The sequence below is a fragment of the Arvicola amphibius genome, chromosome 1 (genome assembly GCF_903992535.2).
Source record: "Arvicola amphibius chromosome 1, mArvAmp1.2, whole genome shotgun sequence".
NCBI lineage: Eukaryota > Metazoa > Chordata > Mammalia > Rodentia > Cricetidae > Arvicola > Arvicola amphibius.
In genome coordinates this window covers 72,801,359-72,816,871 of record NC_052047.1, presented here as the reverse complement: position 1 = coordinate 72,816,871, position 15,513 = coordinate 72,801,359, and the positions used below count along the sequence as shown (strand labels likewise).

Sequence of the window (15,513 nt, the reverse complement as noted above, 5' to 3'; positions counted from 1 at the left end):
ATCCCCAGAACTGGAGTAACAAATGGAACTAAGTGGCCATGTAGATGCTGAAGAGAACCAACACTGACTGGTACCAGCAAGAAGTATTGATAGGGAGGGCTGTGTATTAACTGAGAAATTAATTTAAAATATTCATGCTTTTTCCAGCAGACAAGAGAATGACAGTAAAGACAAGACTATCCTAGACATCAGGTTTCTCCAGCTCCCAGCCATCTTCTCCCCAGCTGTGTTTGCAAGGTGAACACTCCACACAAGATGCCTGCTGAGCCCAGCTGCCAGCCATCCTGAGCTGCTTGTTGCTTGTCAGAGTCCAGCCTCACTATGACCTTGAAACATGTGTTTCCCTGCTACCACGTTCTTGGGCAAGGGGAGGGAAGTCAGAGCTTTGTGCTTTCAGATCCTGTAAGCTGGAGTCATTCTGGAAGCTTCAGAACCCTGAATTCTACGAGATCACAGTAATGTGCATGTATCTATAAGCAGTGTCTCCTTCACAACCACAGGCAGGATGTGCAGCGAGGATAAGCTCACCCAGACACACACAAAAACTGCTTGAACTGTAAGCCACTTTCAGTGACGTCATGGTTGCATGAGCAAAGACTTGCTCCTTAACAGCACAATACGCACTTCCGTATATTTTTTTGCTGTGAAAACACTCAGCAGTGTTTAGGCAGACTGTGTCCTATAGTTACATTGGCATAGGAAACTCAGTCGGCCAGTGGCTGCAGAGAATGCTTGTGTATATTACCAGCATATACTGCCATTATGATTTGACCTGATGGGCACTCTTGGATAGAATGTGTATCCCATCTGCCTTGCTAGGAAAACATTGGCAAAGTGTCTGCTGTCAGCAAGGTCTAATTCCCATTCTTTCTGGATGTACATTTTGCCAATGAGCCCGAAAATAAATGGAAACATTTGTGCTGAGATGAGACCATGGTTTATTTTGGGTACACTTGGGTTCTTCATTGACCTAAGGCTAGGAAAGAATATGTTTTCAAAGACTTGAGATTCTCTCCACGGGACAAGATGTCCTGATTTCATCACTTGGGAAGAACGTCTTTATTCAGCATCTCTTGCTGTTGTTTAAGTGAGGCCATAACTCCTCTTTGGTAAAAATTCTTCCCCAGATCTTAGGTCTTGCCTGGCATTCAGGGTCAGTCTGCTTCAGGAAGACAAGGGCCTTGGAAATCAAGGGAAGAGCTTGAGTCCTGATAGTTCCATGGGGTCAGAGGCCAATGTTATAAGACGGGCCAATCCCAAAAGTGAAATTCTTGGAAGACATAGATCTACACATTAGCAATGTGGTGGCCTGTCTCTATTGCAGACTGACACACACTGAGCACCAATAAATCCGCACCTACATCCTTCTTCCTGCAACAGACACGGGTACTCTCTTGGACTGGAACCACCTGGTATCTTGACAATGTCCCATGTTTCTGACATCTCCAACTGGGATAGACATTGCAACTTGAATTTCACCTCTACAGCTTCACACAGTGACCTCTCTTGACCTCTTCTTTGCAGGGACTCTGACTTTGCTATGCATTGCCTGGCCTTGCCAACTTTTCATGAATCCTCATCGCAAGGTTGTGAGACACCGGAACTCTTACTTTCTACGTCTCTCCAAAGCTAGCAGTGGGCGAACAATACCAGGCTGTGCTTCCAGCTTGACGCATGACCTGGTTCCCTGGGACCACAGCTACAGCAACTACTGAGCTGCCTGTGGTGGTCCATTTAAGCTGGTGTACCCTGCAGGAGGCTCTATCTTCTTGGGAATTCCCCTTAAATGAAAGTATTTAGATTAGGTTTTCAGTTTTACACTGAGAGTCTTCTAAGTGGGGAATGGGCTGTCAAGGCTCCTTTTGTTTTGTCCCCGTGCAAAGTGAAGTGTTTCTCTTCAATGGGACTATTCTCTTTCATAATTACAATGCCTTTGTCGGTACTCACCTGATCTTAAACCTTAAATACATTCATACTTCTTTTTTCTGGACAAATTACATATCATTCACATCTTTCTGCTCTGCTTCTTGCTTTAAATTCTTGCCATAACTCAGATCAAACACACTGAGCAGTAACCGTTCCATTGCCCCAATACTTTGCTGTTTTGAATTTCCTCCATCGATTACTTCTGAATTCAGCTTCACTCAGATGTCACAACGCAAGCTCTATGTAGCCAGATTCTTTGCCAGAGTGTAAAATGGTGGCCTCTCTTTTGATTTCCAATAGAGTCCCTGCTTCCCTCTGAAGTCCCATGAGCCTGGCCTTTACTTTCGCAAACCTATTTCTTTGTGGTATTTTTTACTCCCACCAAATGGCCAGCTAGTCTCTGCTTACAACATTCTATGTCTTTTATTTTATTTTTATTTTACATCCTGGCCACAGTTTCCCCTTCCTCCTCTCCTCCCAGCCTCTTCCCTCACCCTCCTCTATTCCCACTCCACAATCCACTCCTTCTCCATTTCTGTTCAGGAAAGGGAAGATCTCCCATGAATGTCAACAAAACACAGCATATCAAGTTGCAATAAGACTAGGCATTGTCCCATGTATGAAGGCAGGAAACGGCAACCCAGTATGAGTAGTAGAGTCCCAAAATCCAGTAAAAGAGTCAGAGACAGCCTCTGTTCCCAATCTTAGGAGTCCCACAAGAGAGAGGACCAAGCTACACAACTGTAACATACGCAGAGTGCCTAGGTCAGTCCCTTGCAGGCTTATATTTTATTACAAGGCTCATGGCCTACAGGCAAGATTCCTGCATGTCTATCTCCAGCAGTGCCTCCATTGGCTTCTCTCGACTCCACCTTCCTTCTTTCAGCATTCAGTTTAGTTTTCCCCACCTAGCTCTGCTCTACCCTATCACAGGCCCAAAACAGCTTCTTTATTAACCAATGGTATTCACAACATATAGAGGAGAATCCCACATCACCTCCCCTTTTCTTTTTAAATAAAAAGGAAGGTTTTAACTTTAACATAGTAAAATTACATATAACAAAACAGTTATCAAGCAAGAATTTTAGTTACAATATTTATGTCTTTTTATATTTTATCATTACTAAGGAAAACTATGACTATCTATTCTTCAACTCCATCAAAGACCCCAGAAAGATATAATATTACCTGAGTTAACAGAAGTGCATCATAAACAACTTCCAAAACTCTAGAAATGATAGAGACATCTCACTGCCTAGACAGTCACCCAAAGTTCTTCTGTATCATTGTGCTATCCATCTTCAGCCTACAGGCCCATAGTATCCAGCAGACTTTTCCATGAAGCAGGAAATTTCAAAGACAGTTCTGCCTATATAGGCAGTTTGTCAGTCACTTTCTTTTGTGTCCCCCAGAATGTCTGGCAGACTCATGAAATAGGGACCCCCAAAGGACTGTCCCACCTTTAGGTAAGTTCAGCAGTCATTTCTCTGTGGGTCCTGCATGTCCAGTTCATCAAACAGTCCAGGCAAGAGCAGTTTCTTGCCCAAATGGCTAACAAACACTATGAAGAGCCTCTTTGATGCCCATCATCCTCCTCAAGTAGATTGGTGCTGCCAGGAGCAGATGTGTCTCATTGTCAAGAAAAGTACTAAGTTCTTAAACATTTTAAATGCCATACTGTGAAGGTCTCTGAAAGATTTGAGGAATACCTATCTAACTGAAATATATCTTTATATATCTAGAAAACCTAATTAACATGACTACAAGCTTTACTATTATAGATGACTATCTATTAATCTATATTTCTTAGTTATACATTTTTAATTGAGCTGGACAAACACAATACCTTAATCAAGAGCAGAAATATACATATAATAAAATTGACCTTAAATTTGTATCAATAAAGCAAGATCCATACTAATGCAAATCTCTATAGCATATCCCCCTTTAAATGTAAACAAACATTTATAAATAATTATTTAGGAAATTTGGGTATAGCTCTCTCCAAATTGCTTCTTACTTTTTGTTGGGCAAGTAATTTTGAGGGGTGTTCACGGCAACCTTGCGGGGAGTATTACTTCATCAAACTCTACTAATCTGGTATTAATCCCACAGGTTTTCATCTTTTCTGGAAACAAAAGCAGGACATCTTTTCCAAAGCAAAATATCCTTAGACTCAAATTTTGAAGTCAAGAAACCTTTAAAACATATATGTTGGTTTAGCTATTACTCCTCAGAATCAAATGTCTCTCTGTAGTCAAAAAAAATTCAAAGAAAACACAATAATATACATAATCCAGAATCTCTGTGTATATTTCATATTTATGTGGTTTATTTTTCTTTATTCCTATTACTTTTTCTACAAGTTTACTGTCTCTTTAAAGACTTTGTTTTATTTTTTAAATGATTTACTTCTTTTTATAACTCTCTATACTCTTTTTCTTCTCTCTCCCAAGCCTACATATATTTATCCAACACTGTGACCCATTTAGAGGTCTTTTTTATCTGAATCTGTCTTTATTGTGTATCTGTAACTATTTTCTGACCAGAAGCATCTTTTTCTTCCTTCCTTCCTTTCTTTCTTTCTTTCTTTCTATATTTTTTCTTTTTGCTAAATGGGCATGGCTAGGGCCAATGTTTACTGCCTCTGAGACTGCCCAATGGGACCCATCCTAAACGACCTCAACTCTGGGAAGCACCGTGCAGCATATAAGCCATTTTTATCTGAGTAAAAGCTAAATCTTCCATGCAGCACACTACAATTCTGTGAATTCTTAAGTTTGTCTCCATTTGTACCACTCAATTCATGGATATTATAGTCACATGCTTTTCTTTTTTTTTTTTTTTTTTGGTTTTTCAAGACAGGGTTTCCCTGTAGTTTCTAGAGCCTGTCCTGGATCTAGCTCTTGTAGACCAGGCTGGTCTCGAACTCAGAGATCTGCCTGCCTCTGCCTCCCGAGTGCTGGGATTAAAGGCGTGCGCCACCACCCGGCTACACGCTTTTCTTCATTGATTTTTGAATGTCATAGTCATTCTTTTTTTCCTCCACCACTTTCTTCTTCTGGATCCAGTCTGTTGAGAAGGTGGTTTTGTTTTTGTTTTTAACTAGTTGAAGTATATTTCATTTCCAGCATTTCTTTTTTTTTTTTTTTTTTTTTTTTTTTTTTTGTTTTTTCGAGACAGGGTTTCTCTGCAGCTTTAGAGCCTGTCCTGGAACTAGCTCTTGTAGACCAGGTTGGTCTCAAACTCACAGAGATCCGCCTGCCTCTGCCTCCTGAGTGCTGGGATTAAAGGCGTGTGCCACCACCGCCCGGCTCTCCAGTATTTCTATTTGGACTTTTTTTTCAAAATCTTGGTTTCCTTATTGACACTTTATTATACATGTTTCTGATTTTTTCCCTGCATTTCTGAGTTGTTTTTCCATATCTTGAATTGATTCCCTTACTCCATTCATCTGCTTGTTTATATCGCATAAATGTCATTAACATCTCTAAAATATTTTATTTCTTCATTCAACACTCTATCCATCACATAATTCAGCAGTTATGAATTCAGTAGTTGAGCTTCAGTGTTGGACTCATGTTTCCTTGCTTCTTATCGGTTTTTTTCTTTCACTTCGTTGTTGTGGTTTGCTCACCTCTTGGTTTGATTCCATTTTCTGGTTCTACATAGGGATCTTATGGAGCTGCCCACTATTAAAAACTCAATTCCCAATACCATTCAATGAGGAGGAAAGAATAACACCAAGCCAAAAAAGATGCACAAATACATTTATAATCCAATAGGAGTGAGGATGAACGTTCAAGGAGAAGTAGAATAGGAATGAATTAAATCCTGCTAATATACCACTATTGACCAGGAACGCAAACTGGAAAAGATAACGTTGAGCATGATGTGGAGTTGGAAAATATTAAGGGTGAGTATAGAGTTATTTCATGAGTGAAATAAAGGAAGGGACAGGGAAAGGAGAAACAATTAAGTTATGTAAAAGAAAGTCTAAATAGAAAGAGAGGAATATTATGAAAAGGAAGGGTAAAGACCAAAATATTTTAAAGGAAGAAGCAGAAGAAGAGGAGGAGGAGACAGGGAAAACACTGCCCAAGAATGTAAACAAAAATGTAAACAAAATCAGATAAATATAAGCAGCAGAATAAAAATTTAAAACAAAAGCATTTTTAAAAACACAAGATATAGAGGCCTTCTATGCATGCTGGTGGATTTTAGACCACTTCCACATGATCTGGTTAAAGGGAAGAACCAAATCTAAGAAAAAACCGACTATTTAAAAAGGTGACAATAGACATCAAGTGAAAAGCACCAAGGAAAATCCCAGGTGACATGATGTGCAAGCCAGACATAGCTCCAGCTGTGTGGATACCAGGCAGAGGTGGGGAAACATGAGTCCCATCCAAAAGGAAATAAGCCTTCATACGCCCCAAATCCAGCTGCAGGCTTTGGTGAGGCAGTGAATGAGTCAGCATGGCTGTGTCACTCTGATTCAGAGGGCATCAACCAGAAACAAGCCTGCGAGAGATCCTACACAGAGGACTCAGGACAGCAAACAACAGAGTTCAGCCTGCCCCAGCAGCAGGTCCAGAGAATACAGTTATCAGGAAGGTACCAGAAACTCACAGCAGCAGGTTACAGGAAGCTGTGTTCAGACAATCAAGTGAAGACCCACTTCATTGGCCAATCTCATTAGCGAAGATAACACTGGATATTGGTAGTCCTAAACCCAAAGTGGATCAACTTGTAGAGTCTCCTGCCTCTTACTGTTTGTTACAGAGCATGAGAAAATAGCATTTCTTCAGCAGAAACACTCAGGGACTCTTCAAACCTTCAAATGGATGGATCTGAAAAGTACAATATTAAACAAGATGACCTAAACTCTAAGTACAAACCCCACAAGTTCTCCTTCGTGTGTGCATGTCCTGGCCTGTAATGTGTACGTGTGTACGTGTGGACATATCAGCAGGGACAAGCATGAGGAAAAGCCTGGAACAACAGAAAAGTGAGCACAAGAGCATCCCAAGAGATGAAGAGGAAGGATAGGAATGGTGGGGTTTAAAAGACAAAGACAGGGGAGGGGGAAATGCAAGAGGAGATCAAGAAGGACACGGGATGAGAGAGAAGGGGGGAAGAGAATCACTAAAGCACACTTCATTCAAAATGTCTTAATATTGTCTAACTCATATGCTAATTTCACTTTTTTATTTAAAAGAGAAGGGGCAATAATTATGGCTGCAGGGCAGGGTAGATTGAATAAATTATATAAGAATAATACAAAGAACCAATTAAACACAAACTCGGTTCTTCAAAAACATGAACAAGGTTCATGGATGCCTAATTAAACTGACCAAAGGAATGAGAAGTTTAAGTAAAATTATAAAAAGAGAGGCTTTTGTGGGTTTCAGTGAAATTCAAGGGACTACTAATAGTTTGAAACACATCCTAAAAATGGAAATGTTGAAGAAATGGCTATGTTCTGAAATACATATGACTTACCAAAGTTAAGTCAAGAACATATAAACAACTTAAATAGATTTATAACAAACAACGAGGTTGAAGCAGCAATAAAAAAGTCCCCCTAGCAAAGAAAAGTCCCAAACTGAATGGATTAGTGCCTACATCTATTAGTCCTTTAAGGAAGACATCAATACTCCCCAGAGAGTTCCACTGAATAAAACATCACAAGCTCATTATATCCCAATGCCTCAACCAGATACAGACGCTACATAAGGACAGACCAGTTTACCTGAAGATGCATTAAGATCAAACACCATGAACAAGTTGGTTTCTTGCCAGGGATGCAAGTTCATTTAACATACAAGAAGCAATAAATGCAATATAGCATGTAAGTAAGGATAAGGACAGAAGCCACACAATCATCTCAAAACACAACATACAATATCTTTTCATCGGAAGTTCTCCAAGGAAATGAGGACCATATTTTACATAATGACAACTACGTATGGTCAGCCATTCTATACGCAACATTTTAGAGAGTGGGAGAAAACAGAAAACATTCCTACAGGCAGGAATACAACAAGGGAGCCCTCTCTCTCTCTCTCTGCTCTAACTCAGTATGATGCATAAAGCCTTAGCTGGAGCAGTAAAGACAGAGAAGGAAGGAAGAAACAGGTAGCTCAAGAAGTGAACTTTCCAGACTTTGCAGATGAACATGACCTATACTTCAAAAACACCGAAGACTCAGCAGAGCGTGATCATGGCAAATTAGCACAATACGAAGTCAATATGCAAAACTCGGCAAAGAAATAAGGATCAGAGCAGCAGCTGCAGGATAACATGAACAAAATGATCCACGATAGGCATAGCAAAGGAGGTGAAAGATGTCCGCTGTGGAAACTTTAAGACCCTGAGGAAAGAAGCTGGAGATACTAAAGCATAAAGACCACACATAATCATGTAAAAATGGCTATATGATCAAAAGCATTTTTATACATTCAGGGAAATTCCTGTCAAAATCCAATAGCACTCTTCACAGAACTAGAAAACAAACAAACAAACAACAAGTACAATCCTAAAATTAGTATTGGAGCCCAGAAATCCCTGGATAGCCGATGCAAACCTGATCAGAAAGAGTGATGCTGTCTGTGTCACAGTAGCTAATTCCACCTCTACTACAGGCCACAGTAACAACAGTCGTACAGGACCGGCATAAAGCCAGACATGTGCAAAAGCGGTCCACGGCCTTATCCATCGGGAAAAGGCAAGTGAATGCTGTTTTGAGTTTCCTTCCTAATGGCTCTCATCAAGCAAGCAAGGACGAGAAAGGCCTAAGAAACCATTATACACTGCTGGTGAGAACAGAAACTTGTGCGGCCAGTATGGAAAGCAGAGTTTAAGTTCCTCAAACATCCAAACCCAGAATGACCACGTAATCCAGCCATGCTCAGTTAGGGACTTGAGGACTCTAAGCCAATTTACCACAGAGGCACTTACAAGTTCGTGGTTACCTCCACAATATGTACAGTAACTAGAAAATGGAACCAGTCCTTGCCAGATGAATAAATAAACTGGGGAGCGTGTGCACAATGGAATTATAAAATACGAAATCATGGCACTCAGTATGACATTATAACACTCACAGGAAATTCTAGGGAGCTGGATATCATCATGCTAATCCAAATAAACCAGACTTGGACAAATACTACATTTCTCCTTCTCATATGCAGAATCTAGATGACTCTCTCTCTCTCTCTCTCTCTCTCTCTCTCTCTCTCTCTCTCTCTCTCTCTCTCTCTCTCTCTCTGTGTGTGTGTGTGTGTGTGTGTGTGTGGTTGTGTTGGGAGTTGTCAGGAAAACAGAGAGGGGATCCTGAAGTGAGTGAGAACAATCTTAAGGGAGTAAGGTGTAGGGAAAATAGAGAGTGATAGAAGTTATGTGACTTGGAGCAGAAAGAAGGACTGGAGAGATGGAACTGGGCAAGAATGGGACAAGGGAGATGGGAGGGGATGGCAGGAGGGAGGACGAGAGCAGAGCACAGTGATGCATATGTGTGAGAAGGCCACGGTGAAACCCGTCATTTGGTTTGCTAACTCAACAGCGAATGAAAAATAAGCAGACTATTTATGCTGTTTACTGTAAAATCAGCACAAATCAAAACAAACAAAAACTGGCCTGACCTGCAGTCCCAGTCGCTTTAGTTTTTATTTCTTCTTCCTCTTCTTAAATTTGGCCAGGAAGATCAATCTGGTGTCTCTTACTCCAATTTTATCTGGAGGCTGGTTTTTTAAAATGTAAAGATCCTGCCAAGCCTAGTAGCACAGGCCAGCGACCCCACACGCTTGTGAAGCAGAGCAGGGGACATGTGTGGTGGTGGAGACCATCAAGACCGTCCTCCATCCTCAGAGGCCCTGGCCCTGTCCTGCATCCTCAGAGTCGCTGGCCCAGTCCTGCATCCTCCATCCTCAGAGATGCTAACCCGGTCCTCCATCATCCATTCTCAGAGCCACTGACCCGGTCCTGCATCCTCAGAGCCGCTGACCCAGTCCTGCATCCTCATCCTCAGAGCCGCTGGCTGAGGAAAAGCCTGAACTGCGAACATGTGAATGAGGCAGACTGCATTTGGCCCCTGATTCTGAATCGTTCCTGGGATCATTTTCTCCTGGTTCCTACAGCCTCCTGGGCTCCTGGGAGATGGTTTCTCCTCTAGCAGTCAGTGGCCCATACATCTTGGTCAGTCTGTGACAACCCACCCGGACTACGACTGACTTTCACACTCCTTGATGATCCCTGAAGTTGCTTATGTATGTATGCTTGCTGATTACCTGACCACTTTTGCTAAAAGTGAGTTGACTGCTCACATGCTTACCCTATTTGTCAATTGGAATGTGTAACTTTGGTATAATTTTTGTTTGTTTGATTGTATAAGACTCTAGTCTAAGGGATTATGTTGCTATACGCATTAGTTTCTTAGTTCCAGGACCAGTTATAGACAGCAGTCTGAAATTTTGAAATGGTAACTACTCTGGCTTAGGAAAATTTCTTGGTGACACTATGAATTGGTCTACAACACATGTCAGGGAACCATGAAAGCAGGGGCTGCTTCCTAGAGACTGAGCCCTGGGCCCAGCATGACTCTTCTCCTTCCTGTTGTACTGTGGAATAAGGCAGCTTAGACAGCAGCAGTCCCCTGACTCCATCTCCCAGCAACAGATCCGTTCTTTTTCACCAGCAAAGACACCACCCTGGGCCTCAAGCCCTTCTGCATCCACTGCTTTCCCAGAATGCAACTGCTTTCCCAGAATGCACTGCTTTCTGAGAATGCCACTGCATTGGGATGGCTGGTGAGGAAACAGTACCTCTTGTGGCTCTCCGGGACTCTGCACCCCTGCCCCTGTAAAGCAGCAGAATGATCCAATGTTTAAGATTCTTTTAAAAATAAGAATATGATCTTTCATGGAGATTTGTTTTGACAGCTTATGTTAGCTCTCTCTTTCTTGCGTTCTTGCTCTCTTTCTCATATATGTGTATAATTGCTTACTAGAAGCCAAACATTTTTCTAAGTTCTTTGAGATCTTAATTAATCTTTACAAAAGTTCGGTGAAGTAGGTTGTATATTATCATCTTTTAAGATTGAAAAGGTGAGGCCTGGGCCACAGTCTGAGAACATGTTTGGATGAGGCCACACTGAGTCAGGGATCCAGTTGTTAACCACTGGCTCCCTAGTACCTTTGTGGGAGTGGAGAACTACTTTCAGACATTTTACACTTACATCTTAGTTAATTTTCACATTACTGTGACATCATGCATGGCAGCATAACTTAGGAGACAAAGCATTTATTTGGGCTCATGGTTTTAGGGGATTTTGTCCCCTCTAGAGTGGAAGTGGACAAAATCTAGAGCAGCATTGACTTGCAAGGGCCAATCCCCAGATAGCAGCTCAACTAGAAGCCAAGAAAAAATAGTTTCTTGAAACCAGGCCTTGGCTCTACCTCCCAAGGCCTACACTTTACTACCAACTTGGCCGGTCAGGTGCCCCAAACACAAGGCAGTGCCACTAGCTGAGAACCAGGTGTTCAAGCACACAGCCAACACCCTGCACAGTTTACAGAAGAGCTAAGGTTCCGATAAGCTGTTAATTGTTCAGTTCCCACAAGGAAACGGGAAGCCAAGGCAAAAATCCAAGTTCATGTATCATCTGTCTGCAACCCGTAGTGACAATCCCGTAGTTTGTCTTCTCCTAAGTGTCTTGTTCCCCAGTTGCACTTGAGCTGAACGTGGCTGTATTCCCATTTGATGGTTTTTCTGACTCTGCCTAACGTAGAAAGCCTGAAATCTTATTTTATAGACTTTGTTCTCCCTGCTGAGTCTGTTTCGGCCAGTTATCATCTAGATCTAATAATACAGAGAACAAGACCAGAACAGAATCTATTTATATAAGATTTCTGAAATAAAGCTCTATTTTGTAAAGTGAACAATTGAATGTTGTTAAGTTAATAGAACTCTCTCTCTCTCTCTCTCTCTCTCTCTCTCTCTCTCTCTCTCTCTCTCTCTCTCTCTCTCTCTCTCTCTCTCCTTTCTCTCCTTGGCTTGACTAATTCAATATAAAATGGTTACTCACACTCAGCTTTGAAGTCAGCTAGGTTACTGTGTTTGAACTCATTTTTAAAGTCCACATTCTCAAATCAGAATTTGCTAAGGAGATTATTAAATATGGAAGACAAGTCCGCATTCTTGGCTACTAACTAGCTGTGGAAGGCCTGGTTTAGTGTGTGCGCTGCTGAGAGCAGATGGGCCGTGTAGTGTTACCAGGAATTCTTTCTCTGACCAAACAAAAAGCCCAATGATAAATGTTTTGCAGACAGCAAACTTCAAATATACTGAAATCACTTTTGATTTACAGGGACCTTATAATGCAGATTTATATCATAAATCTCAAGCAGTAGTTATAACAAAATTTTGTGTTTTGAAAGATGTTTATTACAAATCAGGAAAGTTTGAAAGTAAAGAATTTTAATATTGAACCCAAAAACCTAAAAAAAATAAATATCCATAAGTAACATAGGAATATAGACATTGGAAAGATAGGTTTGAAGCCAATTAAGTGGAAAGCAGTGGACCAGGGAAGCATCAACACAAAAAGATGGGATTTTGAAAAGAATGCCAAGACACAAATGTCTGTAGCAGAGTTAATAGAGAAAAACAAATTGCTCAAGTCAATAAAAAGCAAGAAAAAACAAAAGACAAATTCATCTCACAGCAAAGAAAAATAATACCATAATCTTGAGTGCAACACTTATGAAAAGATGAATAAATTACCCATTTTCTAGAAACATCCAGTTTTTTCAAGGCACACAGAATGATAAATCTAAATTCTAGATAAACATTGAAGAGCTAGAACCAGAGATGCAGTGGTACTCAGTGTAAGGGAGTTAGTTACAACACATCAGTACCAGATGTTCGGGAAGCAACCTCCTGCTGATATTCAAGCTTTCATAGTATACAAACTCTTCCAGAACATTAAAATAGAAGGGAAATACAAAAAGCTTGTTCTGTAAAGCTAGACTAATCTTAAAGAAAACGGCTGAGTACATCACAGGAAGGTAAAGGCATGAACAGTCTTTCTGGCCTGACAATTGTCGGGGCAGAGCACCTGTCCAGCTTATGCGAAGCCCTGGGTTTTGTCTCCAGCACGGCAAACAACAAAGGCAGTCTTCCTAATTAATGTTCGTCATTTCAAACATCTGAGGGAAAACACTAACACAATTCAGCTAGCTATAATGATGACATGAAGAGTGGGCTTATCCTGGAAATGGAACCATGGTTCCTTGGAGAAAAACGGATTTGCACATGAAGGAAAAAAAAGGCAATCCATAAAATTCAACACTGATTCATAATCAGATCAAGCATGCTAGTTATGAGGGAAATGGGATGCCTATGCCAAGCCCAATAATAAACATCATAACTGACCACACAGTCTTAGAAGCATGCCCATGGAAACAGATGTGTGTGCCCACTGCCTCTGTGAGTGGAAAGCCAAGGCTATAAGGTAAGGCACCTAGAGGGCTGTGTGGAGGAGACCAGTAACTCAAACAATGCCCCGCCACAAGAGACGCAGTTGCCCCTTCTCCTCCCCAGACCTTAATGGTACACCAGCCAAATACCTTAGCAGACCAACACACTGGAAATGACAGCTATCCCCCACCAACTAGGAATTGCAGAAGTACAGTCTTTACAGGGTGCAAACAACAACTGCACTCCCCTGGCAAACCTAGCAGGAGATGTGCATGCTGTTTGCTTTCTGAATGGACTGACCATGATTGGGAAATATGAGAGAAAGCCTACATCAATGGAAATCCTGTGTTGACATCACCTGTTCCCATCACCTTAGTGTGCCAAATTAATGTGCATCTAACTGAAATACCAGTGAGTCTCTAAAATTTGGGGCATTCCTCAAAATTCAAGGCCAGAAGCCCAGAGCCTAGGATAGCTGAGAAAAACGTTTGCAAAGAAAACAATCACAAGAGCTTGAAGCTCCACACAGTAGAGGGTTGCCAAAAATGTAACTTTTTCTCAAAGGGAAACCTTATGCCTTCATGCATCCAGTCATTGACCCATACACATTTCTGATTCTAGTTTGTGGCAAGCTCTGCTCTCAACTTTGAGAACAGATCAGTGAAGGAGACCAACAGAAGGCTTGTTGGTAGTGGCTTACCTTCCAGTGGGGGGGAGGCACATGGGATAGCAAATGACATACACTGGACGGCTATCAGGAAGCCGGGTATCAGGAAGAAAAATCAAGTGAGCCGCAGGAGATGTATCACCTGGGTACCCTGCAGTCACTTTCCTACGCCAGTGCAGTTCTTAGCTGTGTTCTGAATACTCACCCTCGTACCCACAGGGAAGTGTGGCTGTCAGCTCCCCTTCACACCAGCAGATGGAGACCACTACAGACAGACAACTAGTGAAAATACAGAGAACTGTGGGGCACCCAGCTGAGACATCTCCAACACAACCATTGTATCTACCTAGAGCTCGGAGAACATCAAGGAAGAGGGCGGAGAAAGATGAAAAGGGCCAGAAGACCAGGGAGTCTGTTGCAAGATTAAGAGTTCTAGATATGCATGGAAATTGCACCCATGAGATTGCAGCAAGAGGACTACCTAAACAAGGACAACACCAGTTGATGTGCCAGTGTGGATGGGGAAATCTGACAGCTCTTTTCCCCTACAGATGAAGAGCTACAGGCAATTGAAACTTGCTCAGAGTATGGTAGTCTTCTCCAGAGATGAGCACCCTAAATAGTTATCCAATAGCAAGTGGCCAGTCTTAAGAATCTACACATATAAGCAACACTAAGCCCATCTAATGGGGTTCATATGTTTATTTGCATATATATGTAACAATAATAATTAAAGACTAAGAGGCTATGAATTTGAAAGGGAGCAGTAGGGAGATGGGATATGAGAGGGGATGAAGAGGAAAAGGGAGGGAGAATGAGGTGGTTATATTTCAGTGAAAATAAATAATTTTTTTATAAAGAAGAGAAGGAAAATGAAACATTTTAATTAAAGATTACATTTAAAATTAAAAACTAAATGAAACTTTCCACTGACACAAGAACTCATGAGCAAATTGAGAAGACAAGCACCAAGGAGATACGAGGTTGAATCACCTCAGGTAACTGTGGGAAGAGTTAGTGTACTAGACCTACAAAGAACCGCTCCCAACCAATCAGAAGCAAGCACATCTGTAGCCAGATAAACGATGTGTAAAGGCAAAGGGCAGAAAGAATAGGCAACCCTGCTCATGGCAAGCCTCCTGCAGCTGTGGCTGATCAAGGACACGCTCAGTAAATGGTCGCGTCACTCAACACCCGGCGGCTTAGTCCAAATTAAAGGGTCTTCCACACAAGGAGAGCCGGGAAATGAAGGAACAGGAAAACGCGCAGACACAGCAGAGGAGTTCAGAGTCCCGGGACTGCTGAGGAAAACAACTGGGCCTGTCACAAATCCACTTCCCAAACACATGGAGGGAGGGGACGAGTGGCAGGTGGCTGTGCACCAAGAGATTAGGCTCTTGCATCAGTTTCCTGGTGGAGGCAGCCGTGTCTTGCCTGCC

The 15,513-nt window shown here is 41.7% G+C and overlaps 1 protein-coding gene across 1 annotated transcript in view; it reads left to right on the top strand.

Moving 5' to 3' along the window:
• Positions 1-14,629, top strand: part of Pkd1l1 (polycystin 1 like 1, transient receptor potential channel interacting) — a 123,997-nt gene extending 109,368 nt beyond the window's left edge. The window contains 4 exon segments of the mRNA XM_042055078.1: positions 148-237; positions 6,429-6,678; positions 14,029-14,193; positions 14,294-14,629. Of these exon segments, the coding sequence (XP_041911012.1) occupies positions 148-237; positions 6,429-6,678; positions 14,029-14,193; positions 14,294-14,629 (841 nt within the window).
• The last annotated feature ends 884 nt before the right edge of the window (positions 14,630-15,513 follow it).